Source organism: Gopherus flavomarginatus, chromosome 3, assembly GCF_025201925.1.
Source record: "Gopherus flavomarginatus isolate rGopFla2 chromosome 3, rGopFla2.mat.asm, whole genome shotgun sequence".
NCBI classification, from domain to species: domain Eukaryota; kingdom Metazoa; phylum Chordata; order Testudines; family Testudinidae; genus Gopherus; species Gopherus flavomarginatus.
The window spans coordinates 217,117,196-217,140,671 of NC_066619.1; the positions used below are offsets into that span (position 1 = coordinate 217,117,196).

The following is a 23,476-nucleotide window of genomic DNA, read 5'->3' on the forward strand; positions in this document are numbered from 1 at the left end:
ATTCACCTCATAGAAGTACTGTAGGGCAATCTCTTTATTGTGAAAGTGTAACTTACAAATTTTTTTTTTTACATAATTGCACTCAAAACAAAACAACATAAAGCTTTAGAGCCTACAAGTCCATTCAGTCCAACTTCTTGTTCAGCCAATCGCTAAGACAAACAAGTTTCTTTACATTTACGGGACATACTGCTGCCTGCTTCTTATTTACAATGTCACCTGAAAGTTAGAACAGGTGTTCACATGGCATTTTTGTAACCAGCATTGCAAGGTATCTACATGCCAGATATGCTAAACATTCGTATGCCCCTTCATGCTTCGGCCACCATTCAGGAGGACACGCTTCCATCTGACGATACTCATTAAAAAAATAATACATTAATTAAATTTGTGACTGAACTCCTTGGGGAAGAACTGTATGTCTCCTGTTCTGTTTTACCCAGGTTCTGCCATGCACTTCGCGTTATAGCAGTCTCGGATGACGACCCACCACATGTTCATTTTAAGAACACTTTCACAGCAGATTTGACAAAACGCAAAGAAGGTACCAATGTGAGATTTCTAAAGATAGATACAGCACTCAACCCAAGGTTTAAGAATCTGAAGTCCTTCCAAAATCTGAGAGGGATGATGTGTGGAGAATGCGTTCAGATGTCTTAAAAGAGCAACACACCGATGCGGAAACTACAGAACCCAACCCACCAAAAAGAAAACCAGCCTTCTGCTGGTGGCATCTGACTCAAATGATGAAAATGAACATGCATTGGACCACTCTACTTTGGATCGTTATCAAGCAGAACCCATCAGCATGGACACTCATCTTCTGGAATGATGGTTGAAGCATGAAGGGACATATGAATCTTTAGTGCATCTGGAACATAAATATCTTGCGATGCCGGCTACAACAGTGCCATGCGAAAGCCTGTTCTCACTTTCAGGTGACATTGTAAACAAGGCGTGGGCAGCATTATCTCCTGCAAATTGTAACCAAACTTGTTTGTCTAACCGATTGGCTGAAGTAGGACTGAGTGGACTTGTAGGTTCTAAAGTTTTACATTGTTTTATTTTGTAATGCAGTTTTTTTTATATATATAATTCTACATTTGTAAGTTCAACTTTCATGATAAAGAGATTGCACTACAGTACTTGTATTAGGTTGTAATAAAAATAAATATAAAATGAGCACTGTACACTTTGTATTCTGTGTTGTAATTGAAATCAATATATTTGAAAATGTAGAAAACATCCAAAAATATTTAAATAAATGGTATTCTAGAGTACTGGCAACCTATTATCGCTCCTTTCTGCCCACTGCATTGCTGGGACACCTCTACACCCCTCTTTAGAGGACCCACTTAGGTTACTGATAATTTAGCCTATCATCTCTTTTACTGACACCTGGAAATCTCTATCAGTCTTTGCAGAAGTATCTAAACAGTTTAAATACTCTTAACTTCTCATAAAATAATTTGTCATCGGAAATGCTCCCTTTCCCTCACCTTCTTTGCCATATTGCCTATCTCTGAAAAATTATTTTCCTCTTTGCTTACTATAACCACTTTAGCAAAATTAAAAATTCTAAAACAAAAGCAGATAATGAGTTCACTTGCTATAAATAGTTCTCTTCAGTTCATGAATCAGAGGGAAATATCAGAAAATGCACGATCTCTGTTGAATATATTAAGGCTTTGGCAAAGTGGTGAGGGAAGAGCACTTAGTTAACTCTTTTTCCCTCAAGTTGCCTCAAATCTTTCCAGAAATATCTGCTGTCACTTTGGGTTCAAATAGCGTTTGTCCGCAAGAGTTCAGTGAGCTGCTACTTTTTCCTGATGGTGACTGCCTTGGGCTCCAGCATCTAATCTTTCATGTTAAAACCAACACTATTTAAATCCTTTATGTCTCTGAAGAAAACCTTCAAAGTGTGAGCGAAGTATAAACTGATGTAATTATATTGTCTTGAATTTGTCAACAGCCTGAGAATAACTAAGAAAATTGTGAGCTTTCCTAATACATTTCAATTAGATGTTTACTCTGAAGCCTAACTATGGGATTATTAGTGTAAGCGTAGCTAATTATTTTTCTGCCAAGCAAACTACACAAGAAAAAATGGGAGATGCAGCACTCCCTTATAAAATCTGTGCAATCTGCTGTGCATCCTGTCTCAGTGTGCACTGTAAGTGGACTGTGCTCAAGCTGTGGTTATAATTTAGGGAATTACCAAAACTGAATCTGCCTAAACTGCCTTACTCAGAAAAGCTGTTTTTAAAGAAACATTAGAAGCGTCACACTTGAAAGTTATGTGACAGAAGTAACTAATTCAGAAGTGGTATGTGTTTTGTGAGATTGACATATCAGCACAGAGGGGCTATTATCAGAGATGGTTAAATTGGTTTGGGTAAGAGAAGGACTGAGAAGGCATCCACTCCCCAAACATAACCTGAACCTTATTTCAGGATCAGATACATCCCCAACTCCCACTGAGACTATTCTGCTGTGTGGAGCCTAGCAATCTCTCTGTAAGACCCTTCTGATGCTCTGTCGTTCCTACGTTTGGAGTTGCTCTGCACTTTCCTTTCTATTTATTCCTCAGTCTATATGGCATGCCTATGGGAAATCTCCTCTTTTACATAAAGATATGTGCTATGGGGCGGAAGGTAAAATAGCCCCCACTATGGCTCCTGCCACCACAGAACGTGTGGAGATTTGAAGCTTGTTTTATGAAAGCAGGGAAGTCTGAGTGAGGATCACCAATAGGGCAAAATTGGTGGTTTGGATAAAGCTGCATTGCCTCTAAGGAACGGAGTATAAAGTCTGAGAGCCAAAAGCTCCTAAATTCAAAACCCCCTCTGCCACAAAATCACTGTGCAGCCTCGGAATACTACTTCCCAGGTGTGGAAAATATTAAATGATACACCAGTGCTAAGTGTTTATTGTTAGTTGAACTTCTAAATACTTATCTGAACCAATGATCCTTTCACTAATTTCCCATCATTAGAGAATATAGCTTAGATCAGCCATGCAGTGGAAATACAATTTTCTCTTTAAAATGGTATGGCATTAGTATTTTTTCTTGATGCAGAAAAGTTTGCTTTTGGAAGAGCTGGGAGTTAATAACAATGTAATATAAAGTATTGATAATTCTACTTACACGGTACTTTTCATCTTGAAGCAATTAAATACAATTTTTAGACATTAATCTTCTTGCTACTCTGTCACAGTAGCAGAGGTAGCTGTATTGTAGATGTGGAAACTGAGGCACAGAAGTTGATTTGTGCAACAGGGCTACTAGTTCAGACCACTTGACCATTCCCTCCTCTCTCTCTTTGCCCAGTATAAAGGTGTAGAAGATAGTAAAAACTACATCTTCAATTTGTAAGGATAAACTGTAGTTTCTGGTTGATTTGGTATAAATGAAACATAGTTTTTCATAGGTGAAAAAATAATCCACCCCCCCCCCCCAAATATTATTATTAATAGGCTTGGACGGATTAGAATTTTATCAGTAAATGTTGATCTCACTCACAAACTGATAAAAAAATATTTCCATCGATAATAATGAAAATTTACAGATTAATAAATTTTCAAGCAGCATTTCTCCTACTTTACTTTAGAGTTTGATTTAAGGCAATTTACTTTACATGTATATTTTGACATGTGATGTTGACAGTTTGTGTTTTAACCGTTATAAAGCTTTAATTTTTTGAATCTCAGTGTCTACAGTCATTAAATATTTTTTGTCTGGCCTAACCACATTATCTGCTCCCCCATACTTCCTGCAACTGTAAACATTTAAATAAATAATTATCTTTAAAAATGTTTAAAAATATTATCGGTCAAAATTCTAAAAAAATAAAAATGGGAATTCTCCCAAATCATATTTATTGCAGTGGTACGTAGGGGCCAGCCATGAATAATGCTTAGCACTGTACAGACACAGAGTAGCAAACAGTCCCCATTCCAAAGACTTTGCAATTTAAATAGTCACAACAGATGCAGGGAAAGAGATAAAGCACACACACATATACTTCATGACAAAAATAACACACTGTAGAGATAATTTTGGACAATTTAGTGTTATATTTTTGGGAAATGTTACCACGTTCATAGCAATAAACAATGTTCATTGGCAAAAATGGCAAAATTTCCTCCTGGATTAAATCTAAGAGCTCAAGCTCTTCCTCAATCTCTGCAAAAGGATTTTTGTCATTTTAACAGCAGCAGCACAGCTGAAAATGAAAATGAAGAGAGAGTAGGCAGGCATGTGCACACAGAGGAGGGCATGAGGAAGAAAAATGTTGGTGGGATTGCTCTGCGGTTTGCCCAAAAGACCCTTCTAAACACAATAGAGGAACAGATACTTAAAGGAATTTTAATATTAAAAAAATCAGAATATGCTGTTTAAAGGAGGCGCTAACATAAAATAGCATTTTAAATTAGTAATTTTTTAAAAAATAGTTAACAGTACACCTTTAAATTCATATGCCTTATTTTTTCTAGTAGTAATTGAATGTCTTTTTTTCAGCTACTAATTCTACTGCTGGCAGTAATGTATAAACAGGATATGTCAGTGATTTAGATGTGGCTGTATGTTCAGGAGCAGTGTCTCCAATAGCTTACCATAGCAATGACTGCTGCTCCAGCTCCAGCAAGTGCCACAATGAACAAATGGAATGTCATGTTTAGCTGTAAAGAGGACAAAGAAAACAAATTTCATAGTAATAACTCTACATGGAAACCAAACAAAAAGTCAACTTCTGACAGAGCAAACGACTACTTTCCTGCTGCCATTGTTCTGCAGAAGTTAATGATTCAGTAATATTTTTGACCAAATTCACTGCTGGCATGTTGTATGTTGATATGAAACTACAGTGCTTTTATATTCAGGGTACTACACTTGAAAATTTCTAAGAACTCTGTGTGGGTGCAGAAACTCCATCTATTTTGTTTTCAAAGTTGCTGCAGTCTGTAACCAAGGAGATTTACGTGTACTGGGGTGAAATCCTGGCCCACGAAAGCCAACAGCAAAACTCCCATTGATTTCAGAAGGGCCAGAATTTTAACAAGTGTGTTCATTTATGGAGATATTACTTTTGCTTGTTCATGTTGTTTTCTTTCATCTAAAATAAGAAAAATAATAATCAGAATTAAAATATATGGTCTTTCTTTATGGAAAAAATACAGCAAAGTGTGAATCTATCAAAGTCTTGGGAGTTATAGACTCCTACACCAGTGGGAAAAAATCGCCCAATGAGTTTAAAAATATTACTGCTCTGTTACAATATAACCATGATTTCTTCCAATTCCTTGCACTCTCTTTTTTTCTAAACATAAAGACAATAGAGTTTTTCATAATTTCTTCTCACCATGTAGCAGACATGTAAAATCTCAAATTAAAAGTTGCAGGTTTAATGGAATATAATTACAAAAATAATAGCTGAAGTAACTATGCTGATGGAGTATGTTTTCTAGGGAAAAAGAAAAGCACTATATTTTTTCCTTGTGCCTTCATTCAATCACTTTGTCTATGATTAAAGAGGTAAGTGTCAGAGGAAACCATATATGCCAGTTATTTCTTACTAAAATGACTGTTATGGATTTGGCAAATAAAACTTAGCCCATTTACTCACCTCAGTAGATTCACACATCCTCAGGAAATTTTCAGACATAGTGCAAATCTTCTTTTCCTCTCCAATAGTTACGATTCCTGAAACACATGAAATATTCACTAGATTTAGTATTCAAAGCATTCAGTAGATTTGTTCAAAGGAACTGAGGAATCCATATTCTTGGATGTTAGGAAGAACAAAGCAACTGTGGCTCATTTTACACAACAGGAAAACAATCTCTTAGGTCTTCAGTTGGTCTCTTCATTGTCATGAAGCTGACATGTTATGAACGCAAGCAACACAGGGAATGGTTCCTCAACCCATTTCTTATATTTTCATGTTGGATTTTATTAATTCCAGCCAACAGGGTATTCAAATATTAGAAAATAACTTTCAGCCAGTGCACATATTAGGCCTGTTGGCACATTCAAAAACATTCTCTGTCCTTACACTGAGGAATGTGCTAGGGTCAGGATCCAAATTTGCTTGTCTGGTGCAAAGTGTCTGTTAGAGGCTATAAAAGTATGTTACCCAGCGGTGTGCTTAATCATCTGTTGATAATGAATGCAGCTGCTTACAGTAAAGGAAACAAGAAGCTGCTGTACTGTTCGCTTTAGCATGTGACAAGATACTAAATCACAGATTAGCCTGTTGAAAACTACTGTGTTACTGTGCCTTCCCTGTAGGAGATCAGTGGGTTTTTTGCAGGACTTGCAAAATAGATGGAAACTGTAAGGATTATATAAATAAAATACAGATGCAAACGTTAACAAAATAAAAGCCCCATACAGCATTTCCAGAGATAAGCATTGACCTTTAAATGTCTCTCAGATTACTTATCTTCTGAGGAGCAAAGTAAGAAGACTAGCTGTTATTGAATCATAGCAGTCAGAAATGGAAAAGAACAATCCATCAAATCCACTTCTTCCAGATCAGGACAGAGGCCTGTTGCCTGGATGATACTGAGGCACTCTTTCTTTCTCTATTGCTAAGCTATCAGATGGACAAAAAAGCTATAGGAAGAGGCTCAGGATTGACTAAGCAAAAACTAAGGCAGGCAGAGTACAGACTTCTCTTTGCAAGGCACATGAGCTATGCCCCTGCCTCCTCCCAGTCAGAGAGTGGATACTGACACGACAGGGAAATGACACAAGAACATACTCAGTTTAAAGCTGTGTGTGTCCCTCCTTGTGAGCTACACCATTCTAACATTTTGAGATGTTTATCATTCCCCGCTTCAGCACTGCCTTCCTCCTTATTTCAGTGTTAACTCCTCCTTATGACTTATGTCCCTCATCTCCTTTATCATATCTGTGAATAACCTCCACCTACTTTGTTGTCATCTTTCTAAGCTGACTAGAATTGGGAGCAGTTTTCCAGCTGCAGACTCACTACAGCCATTATCACCAGGACGGTAGCAGTTTCCAACTAATATGTGGTACCACTGTGTATACAGATCAATACTACATTTTTATGCTGTATTGCACTGCAAGCTTACTGCTAATATTCTGTCTACTGCTGCCCCTACAGCAGTAAGTCTTTTTTTTTACTGCTTTCCAGTACCCCCACCCTCCTACTGTATATCTGGGTTTCAGATTGTTTCCCCTGAATGTAGCAATTTGCATTTTTCCTAGTTGACGCTCAGTCATATTCTTATTTCCTGTTCATATTTCTAATTTCTCTCAGCCTTTTTGCATGATTTCTCTGTTTTCAGTAGTGTTTGCAATAATTCCAATTTTAGTGACATCTATGAATTTAACAGATGTGCCTTAAAACTGCACACCATGGAAACAATAGAATATGGAATTATTTTTTTGTTGGTTTGTTTAACCAATTTAAATACATAGTCTGTACCTACCTGTAAGGTGTTAGACATAATTTTGGAAGCATCTAGGGTTTGCAGACAACATTCCCAAAAAATATTTCTAAAAGGCTGCTTTGTTAATTGCGTCTGAAGTCTCAGTTCATATTTAACATACATCATTCACCTACCAAACTGACGAAGGTCCAAGCAGAGATTAGCCCCTTCCACTAAGGTGGTATTTCGGCAAATGGTCCACAGATTGAAGTACATGTAAACAGGCAGAGAAGTGAAAGCTGTGACCCCTAGCCAGGCCAGCATGAAGATGTATGTCAGCATAATAAACTATAAGAAATACAAAGGAGAAAGAGAAAGAAACAAAACCAGTAGAACTTTTAAAAAACTGAAACCAGAACAATATTCCATCACGAATACAGAACCATACCCAATATGCATGCAGCATTCTCAGTTTTGTTTTTTGTTGTTTGAAAGTTCCATTACTTTATTTGTGTTTAACAGATGGTCAGTTTGTGATCTGCCCAGAGTAAGGGACAGTGCACTATTGTGCTCCTCTGGAACAGCCCAGGAGTGAGATTATGGCTCCAGAGTCACAACCTCCCTCCTGAGCTCCTCAGTGCTTCAGGGTCTATATCTGAGCCAACATACATCACATGATGTGCTGTTGTAACTACCTCACTGGGCACCATGAGGACAGTGTGGAACCAACTCTCTCCTCCTCCTCTCCTCCTACCCAGGAAAGGAGGTACCGGCTCCAGTGCAAATAACTAGTAGGAACAGAAGGAAGCTCCTTGAGCCCGTGTATGATTCTATGCTACCTTGTGAACTCAAGCCACGATTTGGCCCATAGTTAAAATGAATCACATGCCACTGCAAGCAAAGCATCTCATTGAGTTCAATGTGCATTGGGTCAGATGCAATGAGGCACATCTCTCATGTGTTTGCAAGCCCAAAACTAATACAAAGGGATTTCTCATTATAAACAAACTGAAAAATGTCCCTCCCTCATTAGGCAAAGCACTGAATCGTGTTTTGTAAACTATGTTGCAGCTATATATTCTCTGAGTGCTATATTTTTAACCTCTGGTTTCTAGAGTAGAACAATTGAAAATTCTAGCGGTGTAATTATAGCAACCATTGAAATCCATTTGACTTCAGATCCAAAACCCATGTTGGTCCATGTAACATCTAGAAGCAGTGAGTATGCTTCAGTGTCACAGTGCTGTCTGAGAAAACTAGTACAGTATTCCATTAATGATTGCCCTTTTCTTCTTTTGTATTGAACAAGCAAACTGTGTAAAGACCAGAAAAATATGCCAAACTGCTAAAAGCAATCACCGAACCTGCACTTAAACACTACAGCAAAACACCCACATTTTGGTGTCTTCAGAAATGGACATTGATCAAGATTTTGCAGTGCTGCTCCATACTGAGGAACTAAATTTTTTTTTAGTATGTTTCTGAAATAGTTCTACAGTCCCTGTGATGGGGTACCTTCCCCCTCACAGGCATAAAATGGTTTAACCAGGCCTTGCCCCAAAAGTAACAATGGAGGTGAGTACTCCAAGCGGGCCAGAGGGGGTGCAGAAAACAAAGCAAATCAGGGAGGAGTTTCAGGGAGCAACCAATCAGGGCCCAGCATGCTCAGATAAAAGGGATCTGCAGGGCAAAGTAGTGAGCAGTTGCTGTTGGGAGTCCAGGGAGTAAGACTGTGTCCCTGGAGGGCTGAGAGAACTAAATACCTTGGACAGAGCAGCAGGGACCAGGGAAGCAAGTGGGAGCTCCTGGCTGGCTGCTGTGACTGAGCAGCTGAGTGCCCTGACGTGAGGGCAAAGAGGATGCTGGGGCCATGGGGAAGCGGCCCAGGAAAATATAACAGCATTGACTGAGGTTACAGAGGAGCAGCAGGAAGCTGCTAGTTACAGTGTTTCTGGGCTGAGGCCCGGAGAAGCGGGTGGGTCTAGGTCCCAACCACTAGGGTTGGACAGAAACAATCCCCACCCGGAAGGGGGAAACATGGATGGTGACCTAGCCAGAGGGCTGAGTCGCAAAGAGGATGCTGCAGTTCTGGGAGCTGAGAGAAGAGCTGTAGGTGGGAACAAAGACAGATTGCCGGTGTGCAGATTGTGGATAGGGCAGTCAGCGTTGAGCTAATCCCCAGCATGACCAGGAAGAGGTGCCAGTCTGGCGATGAGGGCTGCACCCCATGATAGTCCCAAAGACAGCCTAAAGCCTGAATCCCTACAATGCATATCAAACACTGAATCTGAGAGGGAGGAACTAATCTAAGTAATGCTGGATGATCTGCACAACAAACCAGGAAAAAGCTAGACCTTAAACAATGAGGAAAACAGCAACACATTTTCTGGTTCCTCTAAAGAAAGTTCTTTTGCATAATTTTTAAAAACCCAAATATAAAATCCAGTATGAGGACTTTATATCACTGTAATATTGTGGCTACTTTCCTGTCTATGTCACTACAATAAAAGAAAGCTAAACATGGCTAGATGTAGAGTTAAGTAGCAGTATGCATCAATTTACACCACAGACAAACCCTGCCACCATAAGTAGAATCTGTTCCTCTATTACATGAGCTAATGAAAGACCAAGAGATAATGAAGAATCAAGAAGAACTCCAGAACCTTGAAAAGATGGTGCCCCTATAAGGGTCAAAAATGAAGTAAAACAAATTCTCCCCCACAGTTCATAAGAACGGTCACAATGGGTCAGGCCAATGGCCCATCTAGCCCAGTATCCTATTTTCCAACAGTGGCCAGTGTCAGGTGCTTCAGAGGGAATGAACAGAACAGGTAATCATTGAGTGATCCATCCCCAGCCATCTACTCCCAGTCTAGCAGGTAGAGGCTAGGACCACTCAGAGCAGGGGGTTGCATCTCTGACCACGTTGGCTAATAGCCATTGATGGACCTATCCTCCATGAACTTGCCTAATTATTTTTGAATCCCATTATACTTTTGCCCTTCACAACATCCCCTGGAAATGAGTTCCACAGGTTGATTGTGTGTTGTGTGAAGAAGTACTTCATTTTGTTTGCTTTAAACCTGCTGCCTATTAATTTCATTTGGTGAACCCTGGTTCTTGTGTTATGTGAAGAAGGAAATAGCATTTCCTTATTCACCTTCTCTATATCATTCATGATTTTATAAACTTCTATCATATCCTCCCTTAACTCTCTCTTTTCCAAGCTGAACTGTCTCAGGCTTTCTAATCTCTCCTCATATGGAAGCTGTTCCATACCCTTAATCATTTTTATCCTTCTCTGTACCTTTTCCAATTCTAATATATCTTTTCTGAAATAGGGTGACCAGAACTGCACACAGTATTCAAGGTGTGAGCATACCATGGATATATATAGTAGCATATGATATTTCCTGTCTTATTATCTATCCCTTTCATAATGGTTCCTAACATTTTGTTAGCTTTTTTGACTGCTGCTGCACATTGAGTGGATTTTTTCACAATGACTCCAAGATCTCTTTCTTGAGTGGTAACAGCTTATTTAGATCCCATCATTTTGTATGTATAGTTGGGATAATGTTTTCCAATGTGCATTACTTTGCATTTATCAACACTGAATTTCATCTGCCATTTTGTTGCCCAGTCACTGAGTTTTGTAAGATCCCTTTATAACTCTTTGCAGTCACCTCTGGACTTAATTATCTTGAGCAATTTTGTATGGTCTGCAAATTGTACCACCTCACTGTTTACCCCTTTTTCCAGATCATTTATGAATATATTGAACAGCACCGGTCCCAGTGCAGATCCCTGGGGGGCACCACCACTTACCCCTCTCCATTCTGAAAACTGACCTTTTATTCCTACCCTTTATTTCCTGTGATTTAACCAGTTACTGATTCATGAGAGGACACTCCTTCTTACCACGACTGTTTACTTTGCTTAAGAGCCTTTGGTGAGAGACCTTTTCAAAGGCTTACTCTAAGTCCAAGTTCTTTGTTATGTGAACAAATAGAAAGCCATACTCGGAGGTGATGTAAATGGCAGTGTAAACTGTGAGTGCAAGCAGCATGCTGAAGTGGAAAGCTGGGATCAACCATCAAGAGAAAAAGATGAAAGATAAAGTACACTGGGGCTTGCTCTATCTTACATCTTCTTTGCACCCTCCTATTGGTTACTTTCCTTCTACAACCTTCTTCAGTGTGTAACAATAACATTTAATATCCAGTAAGGTGGACATACCAATTTGTACTGCATTGCCTCTGAATTTGTCTCAGAGAATTAAAGAATGATAGCAGGCTGTGACAGAAAAGTGAGAATAATGGCTCTGATTTATGCATAGAGACATTGTGGAAATGGATTATTACGCCAGTGATCTATTCTCTCTCCCTCCTCACCAAATATTGACATGTTAGAGGGAACTAAATCAAAATACATAGATGATAGATAAGTATAGCATGGTCTGCATCCCCTATGATCCTATATCAAAGACTACGGCATGTGTGTACTGCTTTACATAGTGTGAAATGAAAGGAAGGCATCTATTACAAAGAAAATGTTCAGCACAATTAAGTATTTTTTTCCTCCACACTATTATTATGTTTCTATCTCTATTCATTCTCTGGGTTCTATTTTCCCAAGCCATACATATGATGAGACAACATATGGTCCAACCCCAAGAATTCATTTAAAAGTAATTATTTGGCAACATCACGGCACTTAAGAGCTTTGAATTCCAGACTAAAAAGAAAAGATGTTCTTAATTTATTACCAAGCTAAAGAGTTTTATTGCTATTTTTTAAATTAGGAGCAAGAAATGACAGAGACTATTCTATGCATGCTTGTTCCCCTCTTAGAATAGCTTTTCAATTTAGGGCTTATTTTAAAATTTCACTTTAGGGGTAAAAAAAACATATCTCCCTTGTTGATTTTTTACACTTTTGCAAGAAATAGCAATGTGTGCTTTGGTCCTGTTTAAGAGTCCCTTTCGAGGGCTTCAAAAATGAGAAAGAAAGCATTCTTAAAAAGCGTAAAGCAAAGTTATTTTTATGTTAATACCTCAGTATGTGTAGTTAAATGTACTATAATCTAATGGATAGGACCACATCTTTCATATTAATTATATTTTAGAACTATACTGCCCAATTTTCATACACCATCCTGCATTCCTGTGCTCTTTCTGTACATAGAGGTTTAAGAACCTTTCTGCTGTGTGTGCATATGTTAACACAGGCATAAGTTAAGACCATCCTGCATTCTTGTGCTCTTTCTGCACATAGAGATTTAGGAACCTTTCTGCTATGTGTGCATGTGTTAACACAGGCATAAGTGAAGACAAGGCAAAGTCTTTAGAACTGTATTTACTCTACGACCAAACAAGAACTTCTGCTTTTATTTTTTTTTCTTTGTTGACTCAGTGCTTTCAGCTGAAGGACTATTGGTCCACTACATGTTCTAATTAACATTGCAGAACCAGGAAGCCAGTGACATGATACATGAAGGACCGGAGGCAGTAGATCCCTTTGATGGACACACAGCCAACCAGTTAGCTGTAAAATCCCTCTTGGTCTGTTCTCTGCTTGCTTTACCTGTAAAGGGTTAACAAGCCCATCGGTAAAAGAAAAGGAGTGGGCACTGTCCCTGCCTGCAGGTATATGGGATCTTGGGGAGCAATTACCACACAGGTGGGGTGCAAAATAAACTTTATTAAGAAAATGCAAAAACAGGGAAAATTTAATAGTGAGGGGTATGGGGTTTGTTAAGGTAGGCAATTGGGGAGGGAGTTCTTTTAGTATAGTATAGGGGGTTTCAATAGTGGGGTACAATACAGTGGGGTACAATACAGTTGGTAACCAACTAACACTGAAGTATAAATGTAACAGGTAGCTAACAATTTCTAGGTAAAGGGTGTGTCACAGCAGCATATAACCAACTAACAGTTATGGGTAAAATGTGTTAAATAACCAACAACTCTAGGTAAAAATGTGTCACAGTGGTGTAAATATAAAATGTGAGGTGTGTGAGAGAGAAAAAGGGTAACCAATGGGGTTTTATGCTAGACTTCAGTAATACAACTGAGGTTTGACAGCAGTAGGAGCGGGGTGAACACGTGGGGGAAGGGATTAAAAGAGAGAGAGAGAGAGAGAGAGAGAGAAAGGCAGTGGTAGAGGAATGAGGTTAGGGGATGGGGGAAGAGGAGCACGTGGTGGAGCAGAAACCAAAGATAGAGGCGCTACAGAGGGAGATTTAAACTCAGGGAGACACAGAGAGCATACAGGCTGCAAGTTTAAACAGCAGAGAGACTGCAATGAGTGACTGGGGAGCTCGGGGGGGGGGATTGGGGCAGTGGGAAGACAAATTCAAATAGTAAAAACCTTATCTATCCCCTAACTTAATCAAACTTATATAAAATGACAAGCAGCTACAGAATACAACCAGGCAATGATTTTCTAAACTTATCTTAACCAACAATTAGGCAACACAACAAATATCACAGAAACTTACAAGCTCTACAATCTTAACAAACTATGACTTATTAAATTAAAAAAAACAAGACCTATGGTGCACCTTATGCTATGGGGAGGTTACAGAGGGCAGAGTGGTATGTATCCAGGACCCAGCTCCCAAGGAAGCCAAGGGATGGTGGCTACAGCGGTGGATACAGCTGAAAGCAGAGAGCCCCAAGGCAAAGCCCACAGGAGCAGAGCTTAGCAGTGGCAAAGAGCCCTGTAGTTTAAGAGAGGTTTTAAGACACAGACCAAGGTTTAGCTTGAGTCTGTGTGCTGGGGAAACAGAACCAGCAGCTAAAATAATAAAATAAAAGTACAGAAAGTTTTACAGAGGGATTCTTACCAGTCCCCAAGGCAGCAGCAAAGGCAGAAGCAGCAGCAACATCAGAAGAGGCAAGGAGGGCTCGGTACAGTCTCAATAATCAGGAGATCTCTCGGGTAGCAATTCGTTCTTCGTGGGGGGGGTTTCAAAAACGGGGGTACGCTCAAAAATAAAATGAGAGCGGAGAAAGGACCCCCCAGAACCCCTGGCTGATCAGACCAGGCAGCAATGCAGGAACCTTTCTGAGGTGTGTTTCAAAAATGTCTGGTTTTAAAGGCAAACTTGGGCAGTTTCCCACCAGTAATCCTGATAGGCTCCCGCTGTCACAGGGGAGGGGGCACAGGGGAAAAACTGAAGGTAAGCCCAGAGACATGCCTGGACATAGTCCTGTGCAATAGGTGACTCAAGAGCACATGAGACTATGACTCATGCCCAGGATCTTAAAACCACAATAGGCCTTGCAGCTCTGGACATTGCCTACCCTACACCAAGCCCAGGTTCAACGAGGTGATAACAGGACTAACCCTTTGAAAAGGGCAGTGGTCCCACTTAGCATGCAGCACAAGTGGCCATCCCTTTGAGAAGGGCAATGGCTCTTGTTAAACAACTTAAGGGGCCCTCCCTTTGAGAAGGGCAGTGGCCCTGGTAAACAACTTAACAGCCAGGGAAGGGCGGCCACAGGAGAACAGAAAACAAAATGGAGTCTGGGGAAACAAAATGGAATAGGGGAATAGCTGTAACGGACAGGCACCTGACCAAAAGAGCCAATGGGAAGGTAGAACTTTTTAAAATTGGGAAGGAAACTTTCCCTTTGTTTCTGTTGCTTTTGGGGCTGCAGAGACGGGCAGCAGGAATGCTGTGTAAAATTTGAACCAGATATGAAAACCATCAGATCATATCTAGAACTACTTTTAACAACCCAAATATGTAAGTAAATGTTTAGAAAGACGCAATTAGGTTTACTTCTGTTTATTCTTTTAATTTTGGCTTGTGGCTCTCTTCTGTACTAACCCTTGATGCCTTTGTTTGCTTGTAACCTTTAAGCTGAATATATCCCCAAGAAAGCTATTTTGGGTGCTTAGTTTTTGTAATTGGTTCTTTTAAGATCTAGCAAAAAGCCTAAGTTCCAGATGTAATTTTTTCCTTTTTGTTTTAATAAAAGTTACCTTTTTTAAGAACAGGATTGGATTTTTGGTGTCTAAGAGGTTTGTGCATGTTGTTTGTTTAGTTGATAGCCACAGCTAATTTCCTTTGTTTTCTTTCTCAGCTCTTCCCCAGAGGGTGGATGAAACGGCTTGAGGGTACCCCACAGGGAGGAATTCCCAAGTGCTCCTTCCTGGGTCCAAGGTTTTTTGGGGTTTTTTTTTGCATTTGGGTGATGGCGTTTATCAAGCCAAGGTCAGAGAAAGCTGTAACTTTGGGAGTTTAATAGTATTATTTTTTTAAAATCCTTATGGGCCTCCACTTCTGCACTTAGAGTGACAGAATGAGCATTCAGCCTTGACCTGGTGGCAGTGGTGGGATAGTTTTGAACAAGAAGTACTGATCTCAGGATTTTAAAAGAACACATTTTTCCTTTTGGCTGCTTGAAAGCCAGGGAGCTTTTTTCCTCCTTCCCTTCTTTTCTTTGCTGCCTGAGGGGGAACAGACACACCAAAGAAGCCAGGGAGTCCAACAAGCAGTTGATCAAGGATATTTTTCAGATTACATGCAATAGTGTCCAAAAGGACAAAGTCTATGAAGTTCTTTGGACATATGACAGATCTGCAGCCCTGTTAAAACCATTATTAATGGGCAATTATCCTTCATGGTAGTTTCAGCAAGGTGGTAAACACAGAATCATATTGCATTGGCTTGGGTAATACAGGTCCAGTTGTGTCTAAGCACAGCCTAAAACAATGATCAGGTAACACATAAAATGGTAATTTATATGTTTTTTTCTATAATGGAGTGGAATTTAGAAATTACGGGATATACTTATGTGAAGACTACAGGTGAGTAACCAAAACATTTATTAGTGAATTTTCTCTGTTATAAAGTCTTCTCTCTTTCTTCTAGAGATCTTCCCAGAAACATTTATTGAGAAGCCTGTTCACTGCCAGAATTAAATTCAAAATGCAATCTGCTCAGATTTAAAAGGGATGGTACTTCTTTGAAACAGCGTTCGGCTACCTGACAAGTCAAAGGAAGAAATGATTTATGAAACAGCAGTGCTGAACCTCAAAAAACACCACATTTGCTCCTTTAGCACACTATATATTTTGTTAATAGTGAAAATAGCTCCTCTAAGTTATCACATTTATCAGTGCAAGAAGCCGAACGTAATATAATAATGTTTCCTTAAACGTTTCATTCCACTGCATTTTATGTTCATAAGTAAGATGCAAAAGTCCATGATGCAGTGTTATCCTAAATTCTACTTTCATGATCAGGTCTTGAAAAAATTACCAGACAACTACTAACCAGAGAACTAAGGCTACTAATCGATGTCCATACAAGATAAGGATAGTGGTCCCCTGTCAAGGTATTCAGGAGCAATATTTTGATGAAATCTCAGGCCCTACTGTCACCTCCACCTGGAATCTTCTTGAAGGTTCCATCTTTCTTGTCAACCTCTGACTAGATGTGAAATTCTAAATATTAAACAGAAGGTCTAGAATTTTCTAGCTGCTAAAAGAGAGAAGGTGCATTCTGTCATTTCTTCTGCTTCAGAGGTTCTCAAACTTCTGACAACAAAAATTACTATATGACCCCAGGAGGGGGGACTGAAGTCTGAGCCTGCCCAAGCCTCACTACCCCGGCGGGGGATGGGAGCAAAGCCCAAGTCCAAGGGCTTTAGCCCCAGGCAGGAGGCCTGTAACCTGAGCCCCATCGCACAAGGCGGAAGCCCTTGGGCTTTGGCTTCGGCCCTGGGTGGTGGGGTCAGGCTTCAGCTTTGGCCCTGGGCAGTGGGGCTCAGGATCCAGCGCTGGGCCTCAGAAAATTTAAGTCAGCCCTGGTGACCCCATTAAAATGGGGTTGTGACCAACTTTGGGGTCCCAACCCACAGTTTGACAATCACTGTTCAACTCCAAACCCTCCTGGCTGATACAAAAAGAAGGGATTTCTCTACTACTCAGCCTCTCGCTCAGTCACCTAGCTATTGCCAAGAGGCAGTAAGCCTCTGGTATTAGGCCTCTCTCACAGATTCCATTGCTTGGTCCTTCTTTCCCAGAAATAATTTCAATGCTTAACTCTATTGCAGCAGCAACATGAGATTTTCATGATTCTTAACCGTTTCACTGCTAACTAGGGGATTGTTGAATAGTAACATCAAAAGGGATACAAGCCTTGTTAATTTTACTATTGCTTCCTGGCAGAGTCATGAGCAGCTGTAGAACCAGTGGAGAAATCTGTCTGAAGACGTACAAAGACAACAGTGTAACAATTTACATTTTGTTCAATTTGGAAATTTTAACCTGAAGGGTGAGAAATTTAATTTTTATTTAAAAAACTAAAGCTTAAATATACAGAGATTGATGGTTTAGGCCTCCACACTCACCAGGAGAAGCTGATTCCTTGCAACTGGAGTTTTCAAGCACTGCGTATATTATTTTGGGCTTTCCTAAATAATGGATTATTAAGGTAAGCAATTCAATCTCTTTTCTCCAGTGATTTCTATTAAAGTAATTTTGAAATTTGTTTTCAAGAGTTTTCAAAAAGGTGGTAAATTAAAGATATATATTTATCCCTACATACACCCACCCCTGAATACTTCAATAAAACCCCTCCCCTGATGAATAAACATACAGGCCAAAATCCTGGCCGCACTGAAATCAATGGAAAAACTCCCATTGATTACAGTGGGCTCAGGATTTCATAAGAACGGCCATACTGGGTCATACTAAAGGTCCATCTAGCCCAGTATCCTGTCTACCGACAGTGGCCAATGCCAGGTGCCCCAGAGAGAGTGAACCTAACAGGTAATGATCAAGTGATCGCTCTCCTGCCATCCATCTCCATCCTCTGACAAACAGATGCTAGGGTCACCATTCCTTACCCATCCTGGCTAATAGCCATTAATGGACTTAACCTCCATGAATTTATCCAGTTCTCTTTTAAACACTGTTATAGTCCTAGCCTTCACTACCTCCTCAGGCAAGGAGCTCCAGAAGTTGACTGTGTGCTGTGTGCGGAAGAACTTCCTTTTATTTGTTTTAAACCTGATGCCCATTAATTTCATTTGGTGCCTCCTAGTTCTTGTATTACGGGAATAAGTAAACAACTTTTCCTAATCTACTTTCTCCACATTACTCATGATTTTATATACCTCTATCATATCCCCTCCCCCTTAGTCTCCTCTTTTCCAAGCTGAAAAGTCCTAGACTCTTTAATCTCTCCTCATATGGGACTCGTTCCAAATGCCTAATCATTTTAGTTGCCCTTCTTTGAACCTTTTGAATCACTGAAAGGAAAGAGAGGGGGGAGGGATAGTTCAGTGGTTTGAGCATTGGCCTACTAAACCCAGGGTTGTGAGTTTAATCTCTGAGGGGGCCATTTAGGGAACTGGGGTAAAAATCAGTTTGGGGATTGGTCCTGATTTGAGCAGAGGGTTGGACTAGATGACCTCCTGAGGTCCCTTCCAACCCTGATATTCTATGATCTTAAAGAATAGTTGTGGGCCATTGCTCCTCTTCCTGAAGAGCTCTCAAGTGTAGGGCATGCCATATTGTCACTGCTCCTGTTCAATATGTACATGGGGCTGGTGGAAGAGTTAGTAAGGCAGCACGGGGTTTGATGCTTTCAATAAGTCTTTATCTCATCTGATTCAAATCATGCAGTTCAGCACGTCAGCCAGTGTCTAATCAAGATGGGGGCATGGATGGGAGTAAGGTGATTGAAGCTCAACCCAGAGAAGATTGAGGTGATTATGGTGGGTTAAGAGAAGCAGCTAGAGAAGATGGTGGAAGCCTCTTCCATCCCTTCAATTGAGGGAGTACATCTGCCATTAGTTAATAGTTTTCACAACTTAGATTTCCAGCTGCTGTTTTACAATCATTGTGATCCAATCAACCTTTTACAATCTGTATCTGACTAAGAGGTTGTGATGTGGACCTTGTCACTGTTATCAATGCTTTTGTTACTTCAAGATGTGCTGCAGCCATTAAAATCATTCAGAGACTGAAGCTAGAGCAGAACTGAAGGACACATTTACTGAACTGGGTATCTCTCTAGGAGCACATGACCCCAGTGTTTCAAGAGCTGCACTGGTTCTACATTGGTGATGAGCTCTAAAGCCTTAAACGTCCTGGGATCAGCCTATTTGAAGAATGACCTCTCTCCCTATGGCATACTGCCACAGTTGTGGTCTGTCCCTACTGAACACATAGAGCTGGATTCATTAAGCAGATCTTTTATAAAAACATCCAATCTTGATTTTAAAGTTGTCAGAGATGGAGAGTCCAGCACCATACCCTTGATAAATTGTTCCAATGGTTAAAATGTACACCTTATTTACAGTCTGAATTTGCCTACATTCAACTCCCAGCTACTGAATCATCTTGTACCTTTCTCTGCTAGATTTTGGAGCCCATATTAAATATTTGTTCCCCATGTAGATACTTATGTACTACTATTAAGTTACTTTGACTTTACCTTTGTTAAGATAAATAGATTGAGCCCTTTGAATCTGTCACTATAAGGCATATTTTCGAATCCTTTAATCATCCCCTCATTATAAAAGAGGCTCTGTGAGGATTGTGGCACTCTGGAACTTGCTCCCTTCTGGTCTGAAACAGCACAAGTCTGGTGACTTTTCAGGCATGCTACAAAAGACACCTGTTTGGTAGGGTCTCTGGAGAAGGCTGAGGATATGTGCTTCCTAGATGAAGGGGGCAGGTAGCTGGACAATCGAGTTCCTGTGGAATCGATTTTAATGCTGCTGAGATTTAATTTAATTATATTTGTTGTATGATGAATTGGGTTTAGGTGCCTTGAGCCTTGGATAGATGTCTTTATTATTTTAAATCTAGATGAATAACTAAATAAAAATAAATTAAATTACACCCCCAAGGAGATACACAGTATACAAATGTATAAGCTACAGCAGTTAGACTTCCTTAAACTCAGTTACATATCAGTCAAGTTTCAGAGGTTTATCACATTAATTGTACTGTTCTCAAGTGTTAAATTCCTGTTATATTTACTGCTTAAATACTGTAATACACTTAGAAGTAGTTCTCTGAGTATAAATCTTTAGTTGTCTAGTCACCTAACACAGTAGAATTAATTGGCCTTTATGTGCTACCATAATATAAATGTAGAATTACAATAATGTTGACAAGCCACAAACGTTAACTCCATCAGTGAGAATCTAAATACTGGAAGCGTCTTTCAGGGAGTAATCAGAACAAGGAAGGCAATCACTTTCTACATCATATCTTCTAACTTTCAGATGTATAACAGAAAACCAATAAATCCCACATAAATCAATATGATGTCATAAAATTATTCATTTCAAACATGTCAAGAATCCTTTCCTGTGACTATATATTAAATGGATAAGGATGCTTTTATAAAACTTAAAAAAAAATCAAATAATGCTCCAAAAAACAAAGAAAAAGATAAAAGGGGATGTTTTTCCCCCTCTTGGTATCCAGAGGGCAACCCCCACGCCCCCTTTTTAAAGCACAGTAAAATCTAAACCAAAGTTCAAGAAAGATTCAATTAAGTAGGCCACAACAACTAGGCTCCCATCTCCACATCTCTCCCCACAGCCACCTAAATAAGATAATCCCAGTTCTTTCCCCACTAGTCTCCAGCTTCTTCACAGCTCATATCTCTGCTTTCACTCTTGTGCACAAATAAAAAGTGAAATAGGAGCAGTTAAATATTTGCATTTCAAAACCCCAGAGATGCTGGATGATTGGGAACATTGATATAAAAATATTGATACCCTACAGAAAGATCTATAAATCACAGCAAAGATATCTTTCCAAAGTTTTTTGCCTGATTTACCACTATCACTACTGCTCCCTAATGCAAGCATACACGCACACACCCCTTCTCATTTGTCTTTCATTATTGCTTCTACAAAGATATGTTCATCCTTCATCTCTCTCTGCTATGTTACATGCTATGTTACAACTCCTAGATTAGTCCCCTCCTTGTTGGAACAGTAACATATTTCATACTACTTTACTGGTGTAATTTGATTGATTCTTCTTCACTTGCTTTCCTACCACCAATTGATTGTAAGGGTAAGGAAATGAGAATATTGGGCTTTATATTCTATTAATAATGGGCTAGTTTGTAATAATGATCTCTCATGTTTCTATAATAATCCTAATTAATCCACATACTGTAATGTATATTCATATCTAAAAATAATCTATAAAAAGTTAATAGCAAATGGTGAAAGGAAGTGTGAAACTTCAAAGGATAAGAATTATTCAGATCTCTGTAATATAACAAACAATTAACTCCCAACATCTTTAGCCTGGGAAGTGTGTAGCAGTCCCTTATACAAATCTGGGGTTTCTACCTTTCTGATTTATGCTATTAAATATTAACTAAACAAACATTATTTATGTTCTAGAGTGGTAGCAGCTGTTATTGTTATGGCTAATTGCAATGCTCATTTTGACTCCTTTTTTTACAGTTCCTTTTACATTCTTCAATTATTTTCTTTGGGTTAAAATTTTCTACCCTTGGTGACCATGAAGATGTAGTCAATACTTTTCTTTGGAGGGCCACCAATATCTGTTCAGCCTTTTTGAGTTCTCTGTGTATTGTTAAAAATACACTACTCGTGATCTGATCAGAAATACTGTGCACACAACTCAAATGCCTAACTAGGTTTTGTTCAAATTTTGTTTTGTAGATCTCATTGTAATCTATAGAACAAACTAAGTTCATTCATAAAAATGGTTTAATAGTTTAAAAATGATTCCCTAGATGTGATGACTCTGCTTCTACAATCCAAAGAAGACAAGTTTTATTTGCTGCTCTACAGCAATGTGAATGTTTATCTAAATTGCTGTCCTCCACAATTTTTTTTTTTTAACATTAGTGCTCGCAAGTGTCACACTTCCTTTGAATCTCTGAGTTTTGGATTGTTTTACTAGGGCTGTCAAGAGATTAAAAAAATCAATCAATTATGATTTAAAAATTAATCACACTGTTAAACTAATAGAATACCATGTATTTAAATATTTTTGGATGATTTCAAATACAAAGAATACAAAGTGTACAATGCTCACTTTATTTTTATTACAAGTATTTGCACTGTAAAAAACAAAAGATAGTATTTTTCAATTCCCCCATTACAACTACTGTAGTGCAATCTCTTTATCATGAAAATGCAACTTAAAAATGTTGAATTATGTACCAAAAAAACCTACCCTATACTCAAAAAACCAAAACCAAAACAATGTTGTAACCAGCACTGCAAGATATTTATGTGCCAAATGCCTTAAAGATTCATATGTCCCTTCATGCTTCAAGCACCATTCCAGAGGACATGCATCCATGCTGATGATGGGTTCTGCTCAATAATAAACCAAAACAGTGCGGACCAACACATGTTCATTTTCATCATCTGAGTCACATGCCACCAGCAGATTTTCTTTTTTGGTGCTTTGGGTTCTGTAGTTTCCACATTGGAGTGTTGCTCTTTTAAGACTTCTGAAAGCATGCTCCACAGGTCATCCCTCTCAGATTTTGGAAGGCACTTTAGGTTCTTAAATCTTGGGTTTAGTGCTGTAGCCATCTTTAGAAATCTCGCATTAGTCCCTTCTTGGCATTTTATCAGATCTGCAGCGAAAGTGTTCTTAAAATGAAGAATATGTGCTGGGTCATCATTTGAGACTGCTATGACATGAAATATATGGCAGAATGCGGGTAAAACTGAGCAGGAAACGTACAATTGTCCCCCAAGGAGTTCAGTCACAAATTTAATTAATGCATTATTTTTTAATGAGCATCAGCTTGGAAGCATGTTCTCTGGAAGGGTGGCCAAAGCATGAAGCGGCATACAAATGTTTAGCACATCTGGCACATAAATACCTTGCAATGGCAGCTGCAAAAGTGCCGTGTGAATGCCTGTTCTCACTTTCAGATAACATTGTAAATAAGAAGCAGGCAGCATTATCTCCCGTAAATGTAAACGAACTTATTTGTTTTAGCGTTTGACTGAACAAGAAGTAGAACTGAATGGACTTGTAGGCGCTCCCCTTTAGGCATGACTCAGATGCCCCCCTAATCT

The 23,476-nt window shown here is 39.2% G+C and overlaps 2 protein-coding genes across 3 annotated transcripts in view; one reads left to right on the forward strand and one right to left on the reverse strand.

The window, feature by feature from the left end:
- The window catches only part of LOC127047246 (uncharacterized), a 238,034-nt gene that overhangs the window by 37,818 nt on the left and 176,740 nt on the right, over window positions 1-23,476 (forward strand). The gene's annotated exons all lie outside the window — the stretch shown is intronic.
- Window positions 1-23,476, reverse strand: part of GPM6A (glycoprotein M6A) — a 352,026-nt gene that overhangs the window by 11,494 nt on the left and 317,056 nt on the right. For both annotated transcript variants that reach the window (XM_050945405.1, XM_050945404.1), the window contains exons 4-6: window positions 7,599-7,752; window positions 5,628-5,704; window positions 4,618-4,683 (exon numbers count right to left, since the gene is read on the reverse strand). In XM_050945405.1, the coding sequence (XP_050801362.1) occupies window positions 4,618-4,683; window positions 5,628-5,704; window positions 7,599-7,752 (297 nt within the window). The remainder of the gene's footprint in view (window positions 1-4,617; window positions 4,684-5,627; window positions 5,705-7,598; window positions 7,753-23,476) is intronic.